General features: G+C 39.8%; 1 protein-coding gene across 2 annotated transcripts in view; it reads left to right on the top strand.

The window, feature by feature from the left end:
- Window positions 1–26895, top strand: part of rgs3a (regulator of G protein signaling 3a) — a 131223-nt gene that overhangs the window by 6431 nt on the left and 97897 nt on the right. For both annotated transcript variants that reach the window (XM_046374850.1, XM_046374851.1), the window contains exons 3-8: window positions 6136–6186; window positions 6691–6749; window positions 6853–6947; window positions 7201–7269; window positions 10703–10763; window positions 14989–15079. In XM_046374850.1, coding sequence (XP_046230806.1) covers window positions 6136–6186; window positions 6691–6749; window positions 6853–6947; window positions 7201–7269; window positions 10703–10763; window positions 14989–15079 — 426 coding nt within the window. The remainder of the gene's footprint in view (window positions 1–6135; window positions 6187–6690; window positions 6750–6852; window positions 6948–7200; window positions 7270–10702; window positions 10764–14988; window positions 15080–26895) is intronic.

Raw genomic sequence — 26895 nt, 5'->3', positions numbered from 1 at the left:
TATTTGGGGGATTAATTTCCCCACTGCTTTGTATTAAAACATCAAAGAAATTTATGTTTTAATTGTGAAACTGCCATGTAATTACAGGACAAACAATAACTTATTTATTATGCAAGAGAACTGCTGATATGTCTCTTGAATGGAGGATGTTAAAACTTCAGCCTCGTAATTATGTGGCTCTTCAACATGTCCTATTGCTATGTGGACATGAAAAACAGAGGTTCTCAGAGCCGCTGGTCTTGGAGGCTTTTTGCTGCATTGGATACACCCAGATCTGACCCATGTGGTCCAAATTAACGTCTTGGCTTTGTCTCCAAAATTTGCTTGGACACCCTTCTCCCCTCTTATGTCAGCAGCACAGTCACATGCCTGACCTCTGCAGTCTTCAAATGTGATATTTAAAACTAGTCAAAGTGATATCACATGCTTTCCCCTGTGGATGATTCAGAATGATTTGCAGTGTTTGTGTGCGGCCCATTTGGCGTTCCATCTAAACAACAAAGTTGGTTCTTTCATTTCAGATATTTGTGATGTTATGCATGATGTTCCCACTTGGGGACATACTGAGTTCATTGTGACTGTGTGCCCTTTGAGAACTGGGTCAGGCTGCTGTGCCATGAGCTTGACTTCCAGTCCAGAAAGCTTCTATCTGTGTCCGTGATCACCATCAGGGAAAGATGTTTCACTGCCAAAGAGTGAATTATAGCCACCAACCTGGTCTGGACTTAACGTTTTCAGTTTCCCTTATCTACAGTATCTACAGTAATTTTCCCTTCTACAAATCAATCCTGCAGTTCTTTGTATGTACAGAGTCTCGTCAAGTGCTCATCATTTTACAATTTGAATATTTGCCGGCAGGTTTCATATTGTATCATTTAGTGATCATTTTATATCCATGCTGCATTATTCAGGTACTTTAAGACTATTCTGTAACACAGAAAGGAAACGGCAAACCAATCAACACAAAAGACATCTAAACAACTTTACAGACACGCAGATGCATACACTGAGACTAGTAACAACAGGGGCACTCATGTTTTTTTTATGCCTTATAGTAACAGAAAGTGGCCTAGTTTACTGCTTGGAATTTTAAAGTGACTTGACAAGTTTTGATGTGTAACTACTGACTCAAGTGGTTTGAGCTAAGGTTCCTCCTTGTTTAGTTTTTGTGTCTTTTGCTACCTTTTGCTACCTTTTTCACTTTACTTCACTTTACTTCACTTTACTTTTGCCAGACAGTCACTGCAGCACTGACTGGGGTTTGAGGCAGTGTCTGAATCAGGCAGAGACAGGAAGAGGCAGAGAAGAGATGTGGATGAAGGGTGCTGAAGACTGCTGACTCTTCTTTCTAGTCAGAAAGGCAGTAATAAAGATTGTCCAACCAAAAAATTGAAAGAGAAGGAGGTCTCAAATTTGCAATGAAGACAAGAGATGCTTCTATTCAATGTGATCTGAGAAATATGGCAAATCTGGCTACTTTTGAGGTGACATTGTTAGCTTTGACCTGAATGTTTCCAGAAGAGCCAGGATCATTTGGTTAAAGTATCAAACATTATGTGGACCCTGAAATTTGCTATCCGTTGAACATTTCCAGATGTCACATTTTAAGAGAAAGCTTTTTTATTTAATGTCACTCAGGGAGCAAATGATAAATGGTGATGATGATGATGATAAGTTAAATTTGACTTTAATAAGTGCTGAATGGCAGATTTCAAATGAAAGATTTGTTAGTCTCCAGGATCAAAGTCTGTGTTTGTCACAAATGGACATTCTTTAGACTACCACACCTCCCCTTCAGATGTTACAGTATATTTATATATGAGCATTTTAACAAGGAAATAAATTGTGGGTTTTTTGTATTTTCCTTATTCTTATTTTCATTCCATACTTTCTCTGTGTACGCAGCATTTGCCTCTCTTCTCCTGCAAAGAACAGATTAGCCTGCCAATGATTATGTGCAATGATGGTGGAATGATTATAGAAGTTCCTTGTCATCGTGATTAAAGTGCATAGAGCATTTGAGATGATTAAATATTAAATACAGGCCAAGGCCTTTTATAAATATGAAATGTGTGGTTTTGCAGAGACTGAATTCCCCAAGACCTTTCTCTTTGAAGCCATCAAATAATGCTCTCCTGTTTAAAGGCATGTTGGCATCTGACATATAGGTGTCTCCCTTTCTAAATTCAATGGCCGCAATAAATTTGATCTACTCCTCCGATTAGAGTGCCATCTCACTGGTTTTGGCAGCTGACATGGAGGAAGATGACTTTTGGGAAGTTATATAAGAGGCTCGTTAAAAGAAATTCAGCAACGAAACGGGAGGACACCTTGTCTCTCATCAAATCTGCTCTTTGTTCCCTCTTGGATCAAATAGGATGAATGGGTGCTCGCCTGAGATGAAAAGTTTGAATCCTATACACAGCAGTTTCCCAACTTTTCAAACCCCTCCCGTTCTCACAGAAAATGTTACAGAACATGGATTAACTCCAGTCTCTTTTCTTGCTCCTTTCTGCCGATAGTGGCTACTCTATCTGTCACATAAAGACTAACAGTGTCCCCTTGCTTGGCCTTATTAAGTGCTGGTGGGGCGCAGGTTTTCAAATGTAAATGTGACAAATAAGCAGCAAAGCCTATTAAAGCAGAGAGACAGAAAGAGAGAGAGAGTGGGAGTTACAGGATAACGAAGACACACACACACACACACACACACACACACACACACAAATACACTACATAACCTTCTCCCCAGTGAGACTCTGGCCTTTTCTCCCCAGTTTTTTGTTTAATTTAATTGAAAATGTGTTTTGCTGTTGCATTCAGTACTTTTGAGAAAATATTTCCCATTTCCATACTGAATTGAATGTGTCATTGGGGAAATGTAAGAAAAGAAAAAAGAGGACCCGACCTGGGTGTGCTCTTCTTTACTTGTTATCAGCACAGAATCAGGACTGCAGCCTCAGAGGAGGAGGAGTGGAGCATCATCTTGAGCATCAGTGACATGGCCACTGCTGCAATGTCAAAGAGGACAACATTTCAAACATTTTGTTATCTCACAGAATGTGGCAAATTATTTGTCTGGACAACAAATCACTCATGGCTGAGTGACATTTTTGTTTTCCTCAACATAGTGTTGTGCTGGTCTGTGTGCTTCGGTGTTGTTAAAATTTGCATACAGACTGACGATGTATCTGAACCTAAACAAAATTCAAGGTAGGTTAGTGACAGCTCGGCTGTACTGATGTCCAGTTACCGGAAAGACAACAAGGCTTTAGGGCCTAATTGAGCTGGCACATGAACAGGAGGACAGGCTGAGCTGTCAGAAAGTCAGAAGGGCAGCAACTGACAGTCAGTATCTGTTAGTGTGATGTTAGTATGTTGGTGTCTTGCATCTTTTTAAGAGTCTTTCTTCACCTCTTACTAGTTAAGTAACCCTTACAATATTTTGCCAGCATGTAATGATCTGCATACCACTCATCCTTACTTTAACTATATTTTGATTCCAGTATTTTAGCATTTTTACTTAAGTAAAATTTCAGATGCAGGACTTCCTTGTAAGAGTATTTTTACATTGTGCTATTTTTTGCTTAAGTAAATGATCTGATTACTTCTTTCACCACTGCTGTGGCTCTATGTCGAAAGAAAACACTAGAAAATTAAATTGAGTCATTTTTTTTGTTCTTTGGCGTGTTAATATCAGTATCAATAGTTTTTACATCTTCTTTCAGTATGGCATGTTCTCCAAAGAGTTGAACGCTTTTATTGTCGAGGTGACTCACTAATTTTTACTGCTGCTATAAAGAGGCTCACTCTCAACCTCCTTTTATTATGCTGCATTATTTTAATTATAGACACTCTCTCTCTCTCTCTCTCTCTATGTCTATGTAAAGGTTGTAGGGTTGACAGCTCCCTAACAACTGAGGGCTTGTTTTGCCTTCACCTTCCCTCACCTGGACAAGCCTGGCATTTTAAATTCTCTCCTGCTCTCAGTTCTGCCTTACCACATCAGCACTTCAGCTCCTTGGCTGAGAATGGCATCTCTACCACCTGAGGGTGCACTGAGTGGATTTCTGAAGAGACAAAGCAGTGCTTGAAGGATTTGCAAGTGTACATTTGCTTAAGATTCTCAGCAGATTGGAAGCAGCATAACCGTGTCAAGTCAGTTTTATTTTGACAGCCCAAAATCACAAATTTACCTCAGAGTACATCACATTTTGTTAAAGTCCAGGAAATTTTATCTCTAATGTTTGAAGTTCTTGTGGCAGCTGAACTCCTTGATGGAAATGCCTCGGATTAGAATAGGCTGGGTAGCCATGCATAAATTATACTAATTTATTCAGAGGTAAATCATTTCAGAACAAGACTTTCTGTAAGTTCAGTGTCAGGAAGCAGTTTCTGAAAGTATTTCTTTCAGTATGACCAGTGACTTAGTTGCTGCTGCTGTGTGATTATGTGTATATAAGGTGCAACCTCTTGGACTGGAATTGGTTCAGTCAGACATTTCCCCTATGAATTGTGTTGCAATATATTGTTTTAATATCAGTCTTAGAAACTGTAGTTGCTGATGTTAGTATGTAGCTCAATGTAGCTCGATGTAAATACTGGCTCACGGAGCGTCTAGCATGGCTGTAGGATTTTGGTATTTTAAAACAAACCTCAATCTGCATTTACTTCAAAACCATAAAATACAATATATTTGTATATGAACATAATATGCAGGATATGGGGTCAGTGTGATGGGACAGTAGCCATATAGCCTTTGTGTATTTGCATTAGGTGTTTAACTTGTGCGTGTATTAACCCACAGTGCTGTCTTATCTGTCATGCCCTATTAATTTACTCCCACTCCCACTGGCTGAAGGCTTCGCTTCCACAGTGTCATTGTTCAAGTCTTCCAGGCCATCTGCTTTTTTCTCATGTCGTCCGAAAACCTTTACACCTTTGTCTCCCATGATTAACACCCCGAATGACTGATATCTAACACGCAGAAGTCATTTTTTTGTGGGCTGATGCTACAAGTAAGGCTAATGTATTCTGTCTGCTGGAGCAGTGTATTGAATGTAAATTGCATGTGTCATAGTATCACCTGCAGTGTTTTAAGAATGGGGGAAAATCCCTTCACAGAATCACTACAGCTCCTGCTCTTGCCTGTTTACTATGGACATGAATACCTTTTAGCCATTTAAACATCATTGTAAGGATGTTGTGTTCACTAAAAGAAAATGAACTGCTGTTTCCAAAACGGAAAACAAGACAAAGCAATTACACTAATCTATTTAACACTTTGCATACCACCTCAAGTTGTTTAATTACATACATCAGTTGTGCATGATGAGATATGCTTTTGCTGATCTAGCTCCTGCACTACTAAATTCACCAAACTGTATACTAATTAATCGGCCTTACGGTAGTCAGTATTCACCTGTATTGTCTTTATTGCGGCACTGAAACTGTTTTGTCAGTCTGTTTTTACCATTATCCACTTAATTTTCTGTATACATGCGGCGTGATACAGATTCTGTTTGATATTTTTGAGACTGCTTCATTACTGCCTTCAGGTTCAGATGTACCAGGAAGATATTTTAAACAGTGTTTTCACTTTGTTCTTCTACCACCGCCAACAGCACAAAACCATGCCAAGTTCAGTGTGGGAACGACAAACATCCCTTGTACCCAAGCTCTGAGGTGCCAGCAGCGTTATCACACAACGAGGCTCCCACATTTTAGCTTTAGGCTGTGCTCTTATGAGCAGGATTAATTTTGAATAGCACAAAGCCAATGTTAGCAGTGGCCATGTCAACATGGCTAACAAGTCTCCTAGAGCTGTTATAGCAGTGCTAGGAGACTTACAGGAAAGGAAATAAAGATGCTGGCAGACAGAAAGTGTGAGTGAGGGGAGACAGATGATAGACAGTAGACAAATACAGACAGACAGACAGACACACACACACAAAGGCTACTTGCCCCCAGAGGCTATTTGACCTTTTTTTGGTTTGCATGTGTGTTGCACTTTCAAAAGTGTCTGCCCATGTTTCCTCCACAGTCAAGTTCTTATTTTTGTAGGGATCCTTCTTGTATTTTATTGTTTTGATTTTTCACCCCATCATAACCCATACCTTCTCATGTTTTCAATAGGTCAGCTGAAGCTGTCAATCATCCAAGAGCATGACGTACTTGTTGTTAGCGGTAAGTCCTGATAAAGGCTACAGACAGACACGGCTTTGGAGAAACACTTTGTACCCTGTTGATTTTCAGGAAAGAACGATACAAGGTGTGCCTGCTTGAGGCTGGTGATGTATTGATAGAATAATATGAACAATACTGCAAGCATTGGATATCAAACCATGACAGATGACCATTAATTAAGAAAAAGCTGCAGGCAGATGAGAAAGTAGCTGGTTACATCAATCTAACAATGGTGGTTGTTTTTTTTTGGTCTCCTAGCAACCAAAGCCATGTACTCCCCTGCTCTCCCCTCAGATTTTTTCTTTCTCATTTCTTCTTGTCCACTCTTGTTGGTTCCTGACACATTTGATGAAATATCTAATTTTTTCCACCCGATTTACATACATGAGGGGAACAGAACATTAAAAACACCTCTTGACCAAGCATCTGTAATGAGATGATCAGATACATACAAAGTGACTACAAAGTCTCAATCTAATCAGTTTTATTTGTATGTGTTCATAGTTTTGGAGGCTAGAAACATGATGAACGAGTGCCATAAACCATGTGACTCTTACGTTAAGGTACGTAACACTGTACAGAACGATGCAAAAAAGACCCTTGTGGGAACTGTGAGATGATAGTGGAGGCTTTTGTCTGTACTTTTGTTTTACTGTCCCCCCTCAGGTCGGCATGTTTCCAGACAGTGATCCCAGAGAAAGACAGAAGACTCCTATGGTTCCTCACTGCAGGAACCCCATCTTCTTACAGACCTTTTCCTTGTAAGCTTTCATTCACTTTCATTCAATCTGACCTTACATACTTGAAAGATAGCTTGATGTGACAAATATGTAAATAAAATCATATCCACCTTTGTATTATATGTACACAGCTTTTGACTCTGAGTTGGGACTCTTCAAGTACCAGTAGTGCTAAACAAATGTTGGCGAAGTTTTAGTGGAAACAGTTGATACCAGCTCCCAGTTACAAATGTATTTGAGACTAGTTTGCGTATTTTATTTTCTATGTTTTCAGTATTGTCAGTGAGGCAGACCTTCATAAGAGACTACTTTTCACAATGTGGAACTCAGACTCCACAACAAGGTACCTGCTTTTTTTGATTTAATCTGTTTTTGATTGACTGTTGATGGTGTTTAAAATGATCTAAAATATTTGTTTTCTGGCAACAGTAACACTAGGTCACACCTCATGTTTAGAGGAGCAAAGCCTCTGATGAGGGCAGTAAAATACCGTTTTATAAATAATGCTGCTGCATTCCTCTGTGTGTTAGTCTCTGTGAGTTTCTTTGTATTGCTGTTTTGGAATCTGGCAGAGTGAATGTGTTACTCTCGCCTGCTTGGTTCATCAGACTTAAACAGGGCCATTGCTGGGGATGGAGGACATATGGTCGAATGAGTCACGCATTAATTGGGCTTTGCTGTATCAAGAGGACCAAAGAAAAGCTTTTCTGTGTAGCAGAAATATTTCGGAACACTGCTTTTAAAATGTTCTGCGTTGTTTAAGGTGCTTTGTCACGAACATTTGTCAGCCCTTTGATCAACTTTATTTTCTTTACATTGCTGTTTTCAGTTGAATAAAGCCAAATTACCACATGTAACGTGTTTGAAAGGATGTAAACATATGTACTGTACACGAGGACAGGCTTACTTGAGCGATTGAGTTAAGATCATGGAATGATTATAAAGATAAGGACCTTTTTGGGACAGTATCTGGGACACAGATTAAGAGCGATTTGCTCATCTTTGGTAAGTAATTAAGCCTCATTCACACCAAGTGTCCCCTGGCCAGTAGGAACAAATATTTCCAATGGTAAATACACATTTGATCAAGCTATATTCTTCTGTGTTTGCTAGAAAACAGTATATGTGTGTTTGTTTGAGTATTAGTTTGGTCCTTTCATCATGTAATCCTTTCAAGAACTTGATTTATTGAAAGCCAGGGGCACTCTGCCCTTCTTCTGGCAATAGTTATAAATTAACAAGATGAAAAAGGTAGACTCTTACATGCTCCCATTTTCCTTGTGCAGAATGATTCATAACCAAGGTAACAGTGCACATAGTTGGGTTAAGCAAGATTTGCTCACCCACTTTAAATCTACACAGAAACATATCACACAAAACCATGGACTCTGCAGATACTCTGTCCAGCAAGGACAATATTACAGTCCTCTATGATAAAACAGGGCAGCATCTGTTCAGCACTAGCAGTGTGGCGCCTCTGATGAACAGCAGTGATCTGTTCAAATCCATTTGCAGCTTTGCTTCTGGAGTTGCACAACAAAAAAGACTTGATACACCCATGGACAGCGGACATTTATAACATTCAAAGACATATTTGGGTTGTTGCACATGAGAGGCTTCTTTGGATCCTGTGTTGAAATGAGAATTATGTATCCCTGTCTTACTGTAGACCCTCAATTTGCTCCTTGAGAGCAAAGTGAGCAAAAAAACAGGAAATATTGTTCGCATCTTGCAACATTATAATTAAAATAACCCCACATATCAGCTATGAGAAGGAACTGCCAGGTCTGTTGCTAGCACTAATTTAATGGTTAGCGAGAGACCAGATGGATTTTGCTCTGCAGACAAAACTGTAATGTAATGTCATTGGTGTTTTGAATTTATATGATCCATGATATTTGCTTTTTGGGCAATATGTATATGCCTACATAAACCGTTGAAGCAGCTCATGGACCATCATTGTCTAAAGAAAAAGTCTCTTGTGGAGATTCTTAATGGAGCAACAAGAACAAGAATCCCTTTAGCTTTCGTACAAAATGTAGTTAATTGTGGCTCTTGGAACCACAACCATCAATCGAATCTGTGGTCTCTGCAGGGGTGATCTTTTCTTTACCCCTGTGCCACCCGCGCTTTTCTCGGAAGCAATTTTAAATACAATCCAGTCTGAAATGTCATGAAAATGTGCTTATTCAACTCTTCCCTTCCGCTGTGCTGCTGTGAAGACGTTGTGGGCAGCAGTGCCTCTTCAGCAAATCCTCTTGAACACCACAGAATATTGGCCAAGGTGCTGCTGTAGCCAAACCCAGCTCGTCCCTACACAAATGCAAGCAGTCTTGTAATGTATGGACGCAATGACACGCAGTGCGGTGAAAATAACATATACACATAGTATTGCTTATGTTAGATATAAGGTTCAATTTAGATGAACTTTAGATATTACAGTGTCATGTCTCTTTTACGTGGCTCACCCAGCTCTTATTCTCATCTACAACACATTCGTCCTTCAGCAAACAGCTCCCATGTTGAATTCTGCCAAATTTACTGAATTGTTCATCTACAGCAGCAATTGCAGAGTGTTTGGTCAGTGTTTGACAACGCAACTTTGAAGGGAAAACAAAACACTAGTATTGTTTCGAATAAATAATCATAGCTGTTGCCATTATACTTTATTTTATTTCTCTTGCAGCGATTTACCAGTGGAACATAACATCTGGGAGACTGAAAGATGCTAGCGCAGCTGCATAATGGACTGCAGGCAGCAAATACAGGCTGCTTATTTAGCTGTTTGACAAATAACAGATTCCTCTCAAATTAAGTGCAAAATTCATGGTGCCCAGAGGATGACTCCCCCTGCTTTTTTAACTAGCACTACTACATTGTCACATTTGTGGTTTTGACAAATTTCAGTTTGCTCTGTATTAGAACTAAACACCTGCAAAACTGCAAAACAGTCCCAGCATCCTCATTTGTACTTTGTGTTTAGTGATAATTATCAAATGTTAGAATGCTAGCATGCTAAACTGAGAATGCTAAATGTCACCGTATACTGCTGGCTGAAAAACATTCCCAGAGCTCAGTCTGCATTCACTATGTATTCTGGTAGAACGGATCATTAAAACTCCTCATTGTCTTAACAACATTAAGTGAATGCAGCTGAGCTTTTTCCATCACTGGTTCATTCTGCCGAGTGGAGCCAAGACACATTTCAGGTATTCATTTGTGCTCCCAGCCAGTTTGCCCTGAAAATAGCATTAACAGCTGCATTGGTTCTGTCCAGCTGGGAGGATGTCGAGAACTGTTTTTCTCATGTATGCATAATTAAACATCTCCACCTCCTGCATTACCACACAAAGACTCCCATAACTCTGATAATATATCTGCCTCGTGTCAGTATGTTGGCATATTTATGAAAAATACTTCCCAAGTCTGACATTTAAACCTTTTATCATTGTTTTGTTTATCTTCATTATGGTTTGCTGTGCCTGTAATGACACAGATTTCACCCAAGGGATAGACTTTGTCCTGTCTTTCTATGTAATAAATAATTCTGTGCAGTACTGTGAGACAAGATTATGTTTGACAAAATCTGACACCCGGATGAAAAACACCATCAAATTTTAAACAGCATCACATTTATTAGTTTGCATTTGCAGTTAGGTTTGATGGAGGAGGATGCAAAACACATTTCAGATGTCGGATAAGCTTTAATTAGGGGTATTAATTGATTTTTATCCCACTCATTTATTCTTTCTATCTCTCTCTCTCTGTATTGATAGAGTGAGTGCACTCCTGGGTTGCATGAGCTTTGGTGTGTGCTCCCTTATGGACCCGAAAAAGGTACGTTTAAACATCGAGATTAAAGGTATAAATATATTTTGTAAACAGTGTCCTTAGCTCCCTTTCCAACTTTCTCTGTATGTGTGCGTGCGTGTGTGTCTATCTATTAAACCATGAATCCAAGAGTTTAGTTCAGTGTGAATGAATTCCAGTGACCTCGATAGTTGAGAGGAAACACTTTGGGGTTACCAGTGTTACAGCACGGCAGTGTTGCCTCAAGACACTGGAGTACAACATGAGTCACTTAGTTTGAGTTACTCCCTCCTTAAATGTTATCAACCACACACATGAACACACATACATTCCTGATTTAAGCCTCAGTGAATGTCATGTCTTTCCTTCACTGAATTAAGATTGGATTTTTTTATGTTACAATGTAAGTGCAAAAATACAGGATTTGATGATGCACATTCAGGGCTTTGTTTAAATGAGTTATAGTGCATTTTGTTGGTTGTATAAGCTGGGCTCAAAGCAAGGTGCAAAGTGCGTAGGGGTTGTATTTGCTCTCTTTTACAATTGATCATAGGTGTGTTTTGGATATAACATGAATATGCATCTGGTGTATTGGTGTATTTAAACAGTACTCACCTTGCTGGGTTGTCTGGCCTTGTGGACGTTCTGCCTCCGCCATCTCTCAGTCCTCTGTCCCATCAGCAACTTCTCTTGACTGCAGAGGAGCAAAAGCAACAAAAGTTATCTGAAGAGGGGAAAGAACCATGCTGCTCATCCCTGTGTGCCTAGCAGTCTTAGTGATGCATGCCTATTGCAGTCTGCAGATCGATGGACCGATTACAAAAATTATGTTTCTGATTAATAGCGGAGGGAATGGGGACATGCTGACAGGATCTAATTTTGATTGATGTTCTATAAATAGCATTAAAAACACTGCACTTTTGACTTTAGGCCAGATTTTTTGCTGGTCAGTGGCACAGTTGGTTTCTGCTGCCTCAAGATGGTGTAAGACACTGTAAGACAGAGATGGGCCCAAGTACATTTGCTTCTGGAACAACATGAATACTGAGCGTAAAAATTACTGCGTCAGTCGGACACAAGCAATGAAACTGCAAGCAAGCAAAATGCCGTGCTATGCGCAATTTTGCTCTGGGTGGAAGATAGAGTCCTAAGACTTTTGTCATGTGACATACAATTCTGTAAATCTTTAACCAAATAAAATCAAATCTTTTCACAAAGCGTACCCTATAGCTGGAAAACAAAGAAGCTGTGCATCTTAATAGAAAGTGTTATATCGGAAGATTTTCAATATTATTGGTACTGCCAAGACCTGCTTTGTTGTCTTCCTCTCACAAGACAACAAAGCCCAAAGCTGATTCCTTTTGTCAGCCCGCATTGGAGTTGTCAAAAACACAGCACATCCTGTTCTTATCACATGCACTGTACATTCCCCAGCTGTTTCTCTGGCCTCTGTTCTTGACTAGCTACTTGACTAGCTTTCTTACTTTGGTACAATTAAATTGTATGCAACTATAGTGGAACTGAGGCTGATGGGAATGCCATAAGTTTTGCAGGTGCTTAGTCCTAAAGCAAAGTCGATGCAAAGATGCTAGATTGCAGGTTCAGGTATTGCCAAAATGAATACAGTTTATCCTGAGGTAGACATGAATGCCTGTACAAAATTTCCATATAATAATTGTTGGGACATTTCATTCAAAACCACTAAATGAATCACAGACCTTGGACATCATGATTATCTGAACCAGATTCAGTGACAGTCCATTCAGTGGCTGTCGTGACGTTTCAGAGTGGACTGAAGTGGTGACTGCATGACTGAAACACATCTAGTGTGCTCACATCCAGTGAAATTAAGTACAAACTGAAAGTAAATATTCTTGGTGAGCCGGAGCATTTTCGATTCAGAAACGTATTGCTGACTAATTACCAGACAGTGTTGAGAGGAAAACCGCTTGAAGACACACTTCGACAGACACACACAGGGTGACGCCCCTTCATCCCACATCAGTACAGAGGAACATCATCCCCTCAGTCTTTGTTTCCAAACATAAACGTGAGGTCCAAGAGTTCAGCATTGCTCTTTAGAAGTTCCCCTCCACTGTATCGCATACTCCCATAACAACTTTTCTTTTAGCTATTTCCCTTCACTGTTAAATTATTCAACTCTAATTTATCCTACTGTCTTTCCTGTGTCTTTGTAGATGTGGATATTTTCTTCCTGCAATGTACTGTTCAGTGGTTTTAGTGGTCAATGCAGTAACCTCTACAAATGTCTGGGATGTAATTCCTCAGCACTTTATCATTTATGTATGTTTTAGTACATTATTTAGCATGCATTTATGTACATTCTTAAAACCACATAAGGTCAAAAGATATTTTTACAGTATATGCAAAGTATAAATATACTGTCAGACTAACCACACGAGCTAGGAAACCTGTTCTCATTATGTTTACAGCACAGTTGAGGAAACCTCTGAGAGAAATAGCAGAAACTTTCATCCAATTGTCTGTGTCTGAAACTCAGTATTCAGCTGAAATGAACCCTACAATTAGGGCTGCTTGTGAAGTAGAAATATGAATGTTTTGGCGACGCGGTGGCTTAAGACAAGACAGTCTGGGGTTGGAATCACTCATCAAAAGTGACCGCCCCACAGTGAAAGTACAGAAAAAACTTTTTCTTTCTGGCTGCTGATTTTAGACTGTAAGACGATAAGATAAGAAAATGCGTCTTGTGTTAGAAATCATCAATATTTGCTTTAAATCCTGACTAAAAGACACCAGAGCTAAATTTGCCAGTTTGAACGACATGAAAAATGCTCTTTGCATTCGTTGAAAAGGCCTTTAATTGGTTGGCATTTTTATTATCACTATAATTATTGTTGTTTTTTCTCAGGCGGGCTGAGAAGTTGACATAAAACCCCTAATTTGGTGTTTAGAAATAAAATGAGGAAAACAAGCCTGAACACAGCTGCACACTTACAGAAACCTCTTGTTCTCTCTTGAAGTCGCCCCAGTAAGTCTGTTTTGTAGTTTCAATTAACATCCACCTCAGTGGGGAACACAAACAACGGAAAGAAATTGTATTTTAGTCAGGCTTATGGCTTCCTTCCTCTAACATTTATCCCTATGAATTTTTAATTGGCTTAATATGCTAATGAGGGAGATTTAGCTTTGAGTCACACAGAGTTATGTCTCTTTACCCCCCCAACACATCCGTTTTTCTCTTCTGTTAATTTTTTTTTCATACATCCCGTTTCTTTCTGTTTCCCACCACTTCTTGTTTTATTTCTGAAGTATTTTGAGCTTCTGCCTTTTGGCTGTTATTTTTGTTACCTGCTTTGATTGCCTGTCACATCTTGTCATTTGTTTGCACCCTTTTGCCACTTTTGTGCTTTTTTTTCCCCGTCTCTCCTGCTTTCTTTTTTTATCCCTCTCATCTGTCTCTCTCCAGACTAACAGCTCTCTTTGCCCCACTCTTTCCCCTTTGTCACATGTGCAGGGTAATATTGAACTATGGCGTAAATCCCTCTCTGACTTTCAAGTCCTGCTGCCCCCTCCACCCCCCCTTGTCCCACAGCCCGCAGAAATCTGTCCACTCAGATAAGATGCTTTTAAAATGGAGATTATTGTCACTGTCCATGGCATCACATTATTTAGTACAAAAGATGAGCCTTGCAGTGCTTGTGCGTGTGTGTGCGTGTGTGTGTGTGCTGTAATGAATGGGTGACACAGAGTAAAATAATGTCAGTTTATAACGCAGTTGTCATATCCTTGTTTGTAAGACTGTGTCCACACTGTCAGGATTACAAATTGGACCCCTTCTGCCACAGCCTGCATTACTTTATGCAACACACATATAGTAGTTACAAGCACATATGACACATATGCACACACACACACACACACACACACATACCATCTGGCTCACAGTGGAGAGATACAGCAGTGGATGCATCAGCTGCTGGAATAAGCTAAGGTTTTGTGAGTGGTTAGTGTGTATGTGTGTGTGTTCAGTGTTTGTAACCCTGCAGGAACAAGCAGAATGAGTCGGTGTGTGTGTGTGTGTGTGTGCTTATGTGTTTCTGTATAACATGTTTATGCTTTCACATAGAGAATTCATTTTAAATTTAGCTCTCATTAGGTTGAAGTCATGCATACACGTACATGCACTTGACACACACACACACACACACACACACACACACACACACACACACAAACAAATATGCAGTCACTCTTTATGTGTGTGTTGTAGGAGGTTCAAGGATGGTACTACCTACTTGGGGAAGAGCTGGGGAGGAAGAAGCATCTTAAAGTGCCCACACAACACAAATACGACTCCACTGGTAAGTTACCTTAATCATTAATTACTGTTAATTAATCAGGTTGGAACACTGATTTAATGTACGTCCTCCTGAATATTAAAATTGTGTGAAGAATGAAAAGTTTGCATCGAATGCTTTGTCAGATTTGGAGGCCTGTTAGCTTATTTTTTATTTGTTATTTCCTCATTAAAATCGGGAAACTTTTCTATCTGCCTGTCATTTTTATTTTAGGCAAAGTTCTTTATTTATTACTTACTATTCTTAAGCATTTTGACATATTTTAAAAATATTTTGTGTCAGCGTCAATATAAGAGCAACTTCAGTGCTGTAAATACACGATAGATACAAATTCTCACATGTTTGCGTGTGCCTTGAGTGAGCCCGGCTCTTAAGTCTTTGGGTCGGGAGGTGGGGCGACTGGGGATGCAAAGGATTAAGAGAGGGAACCAGACTGGGATAGAGAGAACGAATGAGGGAAAAGACAGAGAGAGTGGAGAGGGAGGGAGGGAGGGAGGGAGGGGTCTGGATGTAACCCTGACGCGTCACAGTTGCCAGAGAGAGAGAGAGAGAGAGAGAGAGACAGAGCTCTCCCATACCGTTTGCTGCTGGAGTGGATCTCCCTGTCACACACAGACACACACCCACCCAAACTCACACACACACACACACATACACATACACACAACACACACCTGCACACCGGCAGACACATTTGTTTGGAAATCTATTTTTCTTCTCACCTTCGAGTGCTCCTTCTCTTCCTACTTATGTTTGCACTCACTCGTAGTTTCACGTTGGTGGTGGTGGTGTGTGTGTGCTGGAGTTATGCTACTCTGTGCCAGCCATAAGGGCAGCCTAGACTAGGTGAGTACTATGTTTGTGTTATCGTACCTGACTGTACCCGCTGCACATGAGTGTATTTTGGAAGTTGCATGTTGTATTGGAAAGCAGTATATTTGCAGCGTGAAGTGGTTTGTGCTCTTTCGGAGGATGCTCTTTGAATGTTTTCTCTTGACTCCTTTTCGTCTGTTGCTCTCTCCCTCGGTTGCATTACCGTTTCACCTTTCCTTTTGTTCCTCTTACAGCTCGTTTCCCCTGCCCTGTCATCTCCTGCCTTCATATCCCTCTTCTGCGTGCTTTGATTGTTGCTGACGTTACTTCTAATCTCTCTTTGTTACTCTGTGTGTGTGCTGCTAATCTGCCCGTTCTCATATCTCATATTTCTATTGCTGAGCTAACTTGCTGTCCATGGAAGACCACTTGAAGGAGCATGGCTTACCCATTCAGTGAATTACTTACAGTATGACACCATCTTTTGGTGCACACATATGCACAGCACACAGTGGCATGCATTTCAGCACATACTTTTCTCTACCCTGCACAGCCCTCCCCGTTCTCAGTGCCATCCACTTTTCTTTGCTTATTCTTCTATTCTGGGCTATGAGAATGACGATGATATCATAAGATGTTAGCTAACCCATCCCAATTTACACTGCTTGGCTGAACTAGGCTAATCTGCCTCATGCAACTTTAAAATTAGTTTTATGCTTCTGTGGATGGAACTGGGACAGGAGTATCAGATTGGACTCAAGACTCAGCCAGCGGGAAACCATTACAAGGCTCGCATGAGGGGATCCCGACTCCAGACTCAAAGGTTAAATAGGCAGCTAGTTCATTTTAACTATGAGCTGATAAGCTGAAAGGTTTTTAACTATAACCAAATTTAGTAGTTGTAGTCACAGCTGTTGAGAAAGCACAATAAGGGAAGTTTTAAGTCCAGTAATTTTCAAATTAACTTTTGGTCCATTAACTTCACGGTTCAAAAACACAAAACAGCATGTCATGAATGTAGAATATTTTCATCTTTCCCAGTGGTAATACTGCCCCACAACTGTCTCATCATATCCATGTGTGTTTGTGTGTGAGTGGGGGATGCATACTCATGCATGTACTTGTGTGCTGCCAGCTGGCAGAATGTAGGCCATGTAGGCACTGCTGCACCATGACATGCACTAACATGGAAATGACCAAAATCCCATTAATTACAGTCTCTCTCTCTCTCTCTCTCTCTCTCTCTCTCTCTCTCTCTCTTCCCTTTATATTTATTTTGTGTGCCTCTTTCATGATGATTATCAGTGTATTTGTGAATATCCTTGATTCTTTTTTCCATCTTTTCCATTTCACAGCTCTTACCTATATTTTTTTATATTTTCTTTATTCCCTTTCCCCTCCTGTTTCTTATTCGCTCTGGCATCTTTGTCATTTATATGTTAGTCCTCTGTCCATCTGTTATGTAACCCAGCACTGTGGCAGAATGCAAAAAGGCTTTCGCCAAACAAACAATTCAAAGTGACTGCCAGCCGATAGAAGCCCATGATTTGTTATGTATACCTTATATAATTAAGGGAAAGCCTGCTGTTACGGGAGTGGGTATAGGGGCATACTGGGAGCTTTGCAGGCTCATATTGTTTTTGCTCTTGCACCGGATTACTGCATAAATGCGAAGCACGTAAATACTTTGTTTTCAAAAATATCAAACAATGAAAGATGAGTTTAAGTGTTCAGCAGTTGTTATTTTGTCATTTTATTTATAATAAACACTAACCAGTTTTGCTAACATGGCATTAAGTGACTATCAAAGAGCATCAATGTTACTTTGGAGAAACTATTTATGGTTTTGTGCTCTCATTGGGTGATCAGGAGGAGCTGCCCAGTAGGAGCTGCAGTTGTGTATGTTTGGTGGTAGGTATGTTTGTTTGTCTATTCTTTCATGCAGCCTTAGGAAAATTATGGTATGCACTGTTTAGGCTGAATGCCAGAGCCCATGGTGAAGGAGGTGCAACTTGTGCTCTTTCACCAGGCAGCAGAGTAAAAGCTGGATAAGGATGAGACACCTGAATCTAATAAAAATGAGCCCCGAAATGATCAACATCAACAGCTTGTAGATGCAAATCATGTCAATATTTCATTTGTCCTAAATATATGCAGAAAGTTGATTATGTTTTGTTTGCTGTTTATCAGCTTCATTATGAAGACACATTCTTTAAGTGTTAAGTTTTATCAAGTCAGTGGTCAAAAATAAAGTTTAGGATCAGGTAGTTAAAGACGGGATAAACTTTGATTAAAACTTCAGGCACCACTCACAACCAACAGTAATCTTGTGAGTGAGTTGAGTTCAGTTAAGTTGAAAAACAACTACAAATTCCCATCTTCACGCTTACTTTCCATGTTCCAGCAAACAGCTACACTACCTGTTGGTTGTCAGCTGTTGCTGACCTCAAAGACAATGAATGCTAATAGTCTTTTTCTATAATTCTATAATGCCACATCCACAATGAAAGAAAGTCTAACTTTTACGAGCAAACGCCATCTGCCGAAAAATGTTTTTCTTTTTTTACGGGTGTGCCAGATTAATCCATGTTAATGTGCACAGACTCTCACCAGAGGTGCGCTGTTTAGACCAGTGTGTCTGGCTAATCTGTCACTCACAGACTCGTGCCAGTTCAGATCCAGGACAGTGTCAGGCAAAAACATCCTGGTTGGGGGTGGGGTTGGTGTCGGCTTTATTGGGAAGCTAACAGCACAACTGCACATGATGCAATACCATCCTCATCAAATGGTTGACTTCGGACCTTCAGTATTTAGAAATTTAAATCACCAAATATCAGCAGGATACATTGAATGTATTTTAGCCATACTGAAAAAGAATAAATACAAATGAATCATATATGCAGAGAATACAGAATGAACTCTCTAACTATCAGATTGTTTCAAGTCATGCTCCTCATACTCTCTTGTATCACTGTGGCTCAGACAGACTTTTCTCTTGCATGGTTCCCACTCTCTGCTTCCATAACAAAACCAATCCGCCAAGCGCTGACAGCTAATTACACTGGAGGGCTACAATAAAAAGGCTGCCATCTTAACTTTCCTTAAAATGAGTTGAGAGACTGAAAAGGCGAGGCTGTGCGTGAGTGGCAGCCAAACAACATTTGTGAGATACGGAGTGACAGGGCAATTAGTGTTGGTTTTTTTATGTATTAAGTGGCGGCAGAACCGCTTTCAAATTACAGAAGTATTGCACACAGCTCTGTAAATGCTGTTCTGCAGGTAATATTGCTAACAATGCAGGATATATAGATCTAATTTGTGTGAATAAAACATAAAAAAAGGTTTGTGTTTACTGTGAGGCTTTTATTCTTTTTCAAATTACCTCATATGCTTAAAGCAATAGCAATAACAATGCTTTCTCTTATAGTTAATTAATTGCAAATCAGTGTATTACTATATTTAGAATTAATTTTTCTGTATTAAGTGCTCATTGTTTTGGCTGGATATTTTTTGGTTTGTTGCTGCCCATGCATATTTGTGCACAGGCATCGATGCTCAGACGAGAAATGAGCATTTGAGAAACTCCCTTAGCTCTGCATTTTTTCAGCATTGGGGAACTGACCCACAGTGACATGTACGTGTGTGTGTCTCTGACCATGGCTAATGTGTTCCCCTCCAACAAGCTTACGATGTGGGTCAGGTGGTCTGTATATGCATGAATGTAAAAATAGCAGAACACCCACTGGGCCTGCGCTTAAAAAGTGTGTCATCTTCATCGTACACACACTTGTTTCTTCTTTCATAATAGATGAATATAATCCAGACATACTGTACACACACACACACACACACACACACACACACACACACACACTGCTTTTCTAAGGCAGATTAAAATGTACACTATGTGATTAACTTCCATGGAAGGGGTTGGATCTGGACCTGGAGGATGGAGGGGGTTGTTTTTATATTGTCAAGTTAAATACTGGCTGTGAATTAGTGTGTGTGCGATCATGTGTGACAACGTGTTGGTGACCATGCTGCCATGCCATGCCATGCCATCCATCTGATGGTTTGACCCCGGGCTAATACCCACTTGGCCTGAAGTGAAGCACTTGACCCCTGCAGAGCTTACGCTCTCAGCTGTGTGCTCTGTCAGTATTTTCCAGTGACAGAAATACACATAATACAATTAATTTGAGTGTTGGAGGATGATGATGTGGACTTTAATTAATTTAAACTGCAAAAACAAGTTAGGTTATTGGTCTGTAAAAACACCAAAGCCTGTCTGCTTAGGAGGATTGTTAGGATTCAGTTGTAACGTGAACAATATACTCAGCTTTAACAAACTTACTTCTTTGTTAAAATACACTCCCATCTCTTTCAATAAAATAGAAGCATATTTTAAGGCTCTTGCATGCTCACACACATGTTTTCGTTTATTCTAATTAGAATAATGGGTGAAGCTATTAATGAAGGCACCAGTCTTCATGAGCCGATAAAAACACAAGAAGTATTTTGACGTGCCACAGCAGGAAAGCTTAAAAAACTGCAAATTATAAGTTTATAATAAATTAACGATGGCTGAATTCCATTCAGCTGCTTCAGTTTCAAGATCCTGGTGTTGTGCATGCTGGACAGTTGAACATAACAGAGCTGTTTTTAATGTTATCAGTCCTTTTTTAGCGTACAGAAATGATATATCAATGCCATAATTGGTCAGTATATATAGGAAATATTTCAGTGATAAGTGGTGATGGCCTAAATTGAAACGTGATGGCAGACATTTTTATCACCAGAGGGGGTGAGCGGTGAAGCGGAGGGGCCATTCACTAGTCAGTCTCGGACAACCACAGAGAATGGGGCCAACTCTCAGTATCACAAGCATGAATCTGTGCGGACTACAAACCACCAAACAGCATTGCCTTTAATCTCCAGTGGGCGGACACTTTCATGTGTTGGGGTCAGAGGCAATGAACCTAAATGGCTGAAAGTCGTCACGGACACAAAGTAAATTAGAATTGATTTCCTGACGTACTGAGCCTGCAGAAGGTGGACGGAACTAAGTGGGCACGACTTAGGGAGTGTGACTACCAATAAAGAGTGCACTCATGGAGAACAAACGCTCTCATTCTGCCCATTTCAAGCAGATATATTCTCATCATGTGTGACAGCACATGGTGACACTTCCACACTGAATGACACAGATTTCTCATGCTAAGAACATACGTCTATTGCTTTACAAGATGTTGCATCTTATTTTTTTAATACTTTAGGACACTTACCATAGTGAAGTTGTCACAATACAATTGTAAATTGTTATTGGAGTGTTAGAGTAGTCACTTTGAGCTACCTCCTCTTTTATTATTTGTAAAAAAGCTGCACTAGAGGAAATGCATTGCTTTCCTATGAATTTGGTGCTATTCAGTTCCAAATTCGTATAAAATTCCATCCCAGTTCCTGAATATTTCTGTTTGTTCTCTTCAAATCCCTTTTGCAAATCTCTACCAGGGACAATCATCCAACACTTTAAGTCAATTGACTGCAGACATAATCCTCTCTGGCTGTTCTACATTGCTCATGGAAGAAACAGGAAATGAAATGCGTCAGTTACGACTGTCCAGCTATACAGAATGGCCAAATGTCATTGCATTGTTTGGTTCCATGTGGCATCAGGCAGTAAATGAGTCAGTCGCATGGTGGTTGCTGAGGTCATGCAGAGTCCAGGGCACAAACATCTCTCATATTTTATTTTAAATTTAAATGTTACTCTTGTGTCATGTTTGAAATGCGTTCAGCTTTGGGCTGGTAATGTGTAGATAACTCATGCGGAATGAAAACGCACTCCTCTAAGGGATCTAATTGCATGTGGTGAAAATGTGCAGTACATTACTTGTGCATCCATTTACAAGCTTGATATTTCTTTTAAAGTATGCATGTCTGGCCTACTTTTGTGCTTTCCTTTTCATGACATGTAGGGAGTGGATGAGTAACTGTCAAATAAAAATTGCCCAATTGATGCTTACTGTATTCAATTTATGTTGAGACTGCATTGTTGATACATCTAACAATGACAGTGCTAATATGGTAATGTTTACCATGTTCGCCGTCTTAGGTTAGCACGTTAGCATGCTAACATTTACTATGTCTTCTAAACAAAAAGTACAGCTGAGTTTTGCAGGTTTGACTAGATGATGGTATGTGAGATGAAAAGTCAGAAGATTAAAGTCATTATCACTTATCTTCTAGGGTCCATGTACTCTATAGAGACATAATAATTGGGACACCTGACCATTACACCATTTTAAATACAGAGATAGCTTTGCCCCATTTTTTTGCCCATTCATACAGTTGGACCAAAAGGTCTGGCTCACAATCTCCGTTCCAGTTCATCCCAAAGGTGTTCGATGCGGTTGAGGTCAGGACTCTGTGTGGGCCAGTCAAATTCTTAGACACCAAACCAATCCAACAATGTCTTTCTGGATGTTGCTTTGTGCACTGGGGCACAGTCAAGCTGGAACAGAAAAAGGTCTTTTGCCACAAAGTTGGAGGCATAGCATTATAGCATTGTCCAAAATGTCTTGGTATGCTGAAGCATTAAAATTTCCCTTCATTGGAACTGATATCACAGCCAAATGTTAACAAGGTTAACAAAGTTAACCTCATAGTTCATAGTGTACAGAATATCATACGCAATGTTTTTCAGTTGCTCCAGTGCTTTAGTACTTGACTTTTGTCCCAGAGATGGAACAACAAAGGATTTAATAAACATGTGAACAAATCTTGTAAACTGCTCCTTGATAGTTTTATTGTAACTAATGAGTCCTGGTGGATCTAGTGGATTATTCCAAAGGCCTACAGAGAACATCTTCATCCTCCAGTATTACCATAAAGTAAATGTAAAATTTTATTCGACCTCAGAAAATTGAAAAAAACGAAAAAACAAAAAAAACAAACCTAAGCACCTTCATCTACAGCCCTTTCTAGCTTGTTGTAATACTGCAGCACGAAGATGACCATGTAGGCTATTGAATAAATGATTCTGTGAATGTAAGGCTGTGTGACAACAAACTCTTGGAAAGGAAATGTGCAGATGTCACTGTGAAACCTAGTTAAAGTAAAGTAACAAAATTCAAATGAGATGACAGAACAGGATTTGGATACAAACCATTACTTGCAGCACAGTTATAGGAGACATTCATTTTCTTCAGTCTAGCGAACAGCTAGGACTCCACATATAAATGCAGTACAGTGTAGAGTAATGACAATCCTGTTCAAAGAAAACATATAAAAGCACTGAGCTGGATACAACATTTTAGCCCGCAGTAACCATTTCATATCTTTTTCTCTCTTTTTCGGATCAATTTGTTCATTGACCAGCAAAAACACCCTCAGGCTCAAGGCTGCTTTTACTCTTTCTGATGTGCAGTACTTTTACCAATGGCACGGGGAAGAGGGGAATGATGTTTCAAAGTGTAAACCCACTCATGTGTTGTAAAGATTGAAGTCTGAATGTATCTGTTGATACAAAGGAAGAACAAATCTCATATTTAAAGATATGTGTAATGAAGTTATGACGAATCCAAATGTACTGAATCATTTAGCTTGTCATTTTCCATTAATTTGTTGAACCAAAATACTGTAGTATTTACAGTAGATCCTGTAGCCATGTTTAGTGGAAACTATACTGCAAATGCCCCAGTCATGCTGCATTATTCAGATCTCTAGGGGTATGTGTGTAGTTGTTTTGCTCTCATATGATTTTTTTTTTCCCTCATACTTTGATTTTCTGCTGTGTTTGTTTCTATGTAGAAACTGAGCCCTGTTTTAAAAAATTCCACCCTGGTTGTTCAATAAATCTAAGTCCTTCTCCTGCCATTGCTGAAAATCTCTCAAACCTAAATTGAAAGACTAGTAGAAGCAGTACTCTCAGCTCACACTGCTTATTTGAAATGTAATTTTAATGTTGTTTATCCAGAATTATTAGAATATCTTTTAGCACTTACTCAGTTTTAATGAGAGAATAAATCTGAACTTGTTCTTGGTCTACTGTAGAAACCTTTTGTTAATATAGTGTGTTTTATTATTATTACTATTTACATTTACCATAGTTACTGTACTGTACTGTTTTTTTGTTTTTTATTTTTTGCAGTATTTTTTTAATTCTTAAAGAATTAACTATCTTGACTACTTGAGTGAGATTTTACCAAAGGAGAGCGCTTTACTTTATGTAAAATCTCTGTCATGGCTAAGTACCGTTTTTACCAAGTCAAATTAAGCCTGAAGAACTGTGAACAAACTGGTTTTACTTTGTGTGTGTGTTTGTGTGCCCTTAAGTTACTTTGAATTTTGTCCTCTCAGCCTTTTGAAGTTACCGTCACATCCTTTGTACAAATAAAGATTACATGTCCCTTATTTTTCTCTTAATCCAGCACAGTTGTTAAAAGCTCAACATCGTTATTGTCAGTCAGATGAATACTTCTCCAGGCACTGTGACAAAAAACGTGTCACGCTAAAATATGCTGATTGGTTGTCAACATGAGCAACAGTTTGAAACATAGCAATCTGTCATCCATTCAGCATTGTGTTAGCGTCACAATGTCTTCAGCACTACTCTTTGCCAGCTGTGTTGGTTCATGGTGTTATTAAAACAATCATTTCTCGACGCTGGAGGTGATCTTAAGAGACCCAAACAGTCAAGTGGAGGCAGTCTCCTCCCATCTTGGCTTTTCCGCTCTCTCCATCAACTGTTTATTTGTTTGTGAGCGACAGGAGGTGAAAAGAGGGACTGGGGTGTCAAGTGAGCGAGTGCTGCAATGAGGGACTTGGACAGAGTCAAGGGCTTTTTTATGTTCTGGCACATCTGAGACTGGGGCTGACTCAACTGCAGAGGACTGCCAACACCTTTTGATTTCTTTTCTTTACTCTTGTCTTTTGTATGTCTTAATTTTCGGCCTCTTTTTGTTTTTCCACTGTCTAGTTTCGTTGTCTCCCTGTCTTTAATCTTCTCAGCCTCTTACGCCCTTCTGCGAACTACTTTTTCTTCTTCATTCCCTGAATTTCTCTTGTGTAGACTTTTCCCACTGTCCACTCTTTTTGCCTCTTATTGTTCCTCTTTCTTTCCCCCATTTTTACGTCAATCAAAGCTTGATGTTTTTCCTTGCCAGCTGCTCCATGTCTCTCCCCTCATATGCCCTGTCTTACTGATGTCTTACCCACACAAAAGGCTGCGCTCCTGGGCTTGACGCCAGCCAGGTTAGCCCCTCTCTTTTGCTGGACCCCTGTAGGTCTCAGATTCACAAGTGATATAACCTCTGTAGAACCCCCTCCACCATCACCACCACTTTTGGAATAAGCCTCCAGGTTACCATGGCCACTGCAGCTATTAGACTGAGTCCTTTACTCCGGGGTTAAACTGGAGGGTTGCGATGGAAAACAGAAACTGTGACCGAAGTGTTTTGTGAACAGGCTTTAGCAAACTACAAAGTCTGACTGTTACTTCAGATTAATATTTGATCCTGAATGTGCAGAATGATGTGTTCAGAGTTTGGCACTAGAAGGCTGTTTTGACATTTATCTGCAGAAGATGGTGAGTTTCTCTGTGCTCGCCTCAAAACACCATTTTGTGAGTGTGATATGGAAACTCCTAGCAAGCAGCCATACTGAAAAATGACCTTTTAGTGAAGTCCTGTAGGAGGCATCTTTTGTGTTCTAGTTCAGATGTAATTTTAAGAATTCTTACAGGCAGATTAACATAAATGTTATCAAACATGAATTATTATCAAAACCTATAAGAGTATTTTTATGCTTTTTTTATGGTGTGATTTCTTTTACCTCTGCTGTTGAGGACTGACTCTTAACAGCTTTGGGTTTGTGAGGAAATTTTGGACAAATCATTTTTGACTTCTAAAAGTTAAAGATGTGCTTGGGTTAACTTCTGACTGACTTCTTCCAAGTCAAATGTTCAAGTATGTTATTTGTAAGAAGCTAATGTTCGCTGTTAGTTTGAAATAGGAAACAAACAGCAGTCCCCCGTGGCTACATTTTAATGGCCCACCCATTCAGACTATTTGGCTCTATGATAATGCCACCCGACTTCCTCCTTTGCTCCCAACGCGCAAGAGTCATAATTACTACGGCTGCTTCATCACTTCAGCATAAACGTGCTATTTTTGGACATTTGCAAAATGCTGTCCCTTATCTGACACCGTTTCCTGTCAAAATGTGTGTGCTCTCTTATACTTTATTGTAACTTCTAGTCAAAATTACACAAAGGTTTACAGGACATCTCAAAGCTGCAATTTCAGGCCGAGGTAAAGGCATTTCAGATGGTGTCTTGGATTGAATGTTTTACTCAGAACAAGTGTGATGTGGTTTCAGTGAAGTGTCGCACAGAGCTAATAAAATCAAATATTTACGACAAATTGTTTCAGTGAAATGGTTTTTCTTACTTTAAAGCTGCTTAAATGGACATTTCAAAGAATGCGTTTGTATGTAATGCGATTATTTCAACTTTTCATCAGGTTAAAAGCGGGGCACTCATTCACTTACACTCTTAGACTCGTGCTGGGGCTGTTTGGACTTTGACGGCAGAGTTTGGAAAATAACATTTCACAGTCTGGGTTAGGATCATTTCTCTCCTATGGTGATGAAGAAGAGGTATGATGGAAGCGTATAGAGAGAGTGAGGGATAAAAGGAAGGATAGAGACACCAAACAGAGGAACGAGACTGTGGTTGGGGGGGTGGGGGGGTCGGGGACTGTAGAGTTTCTGTTTGTAAAGTTTGAGAAACAGAGAGGGAAGGGCAGAAAATGAGAAGGAAAGAAGTATGTGTAAAAAGATGTAGACAGATGTAAACAGAAGAACATCTATCAAGAAAGAGATAGAGAAAAAGAGAGAGAGGGAGATCTGCATTGTGGCCCAAAGCTGAATACAGCCTTTATGAGCAATAGTTAAAAGGACACTGAGGCGTGAGTCCCTGTAACCATAGCAACTTCCCAGGAGCC

The sequence above is a fragment of the Scatophagus argus genome, chromosome 20 (genome assembly GCF_020382885.2).
Source record: "Scatophagus argus isolate fScaArg1 chromosome 20, fScaArg1.pri, whole genome shotgun sequence".
NCBI classification, from domain to species: domain Eukaryota; kingdom Metazoa; phylum Chordata; class Actinopteri; family Scatophagidae; genus Scatophagus; species Scatophagus argus.
Note: the sequence above shows the minus strand (reverse complement) of the source record. Positions and strands in the feature narration are given on the sequence as shown.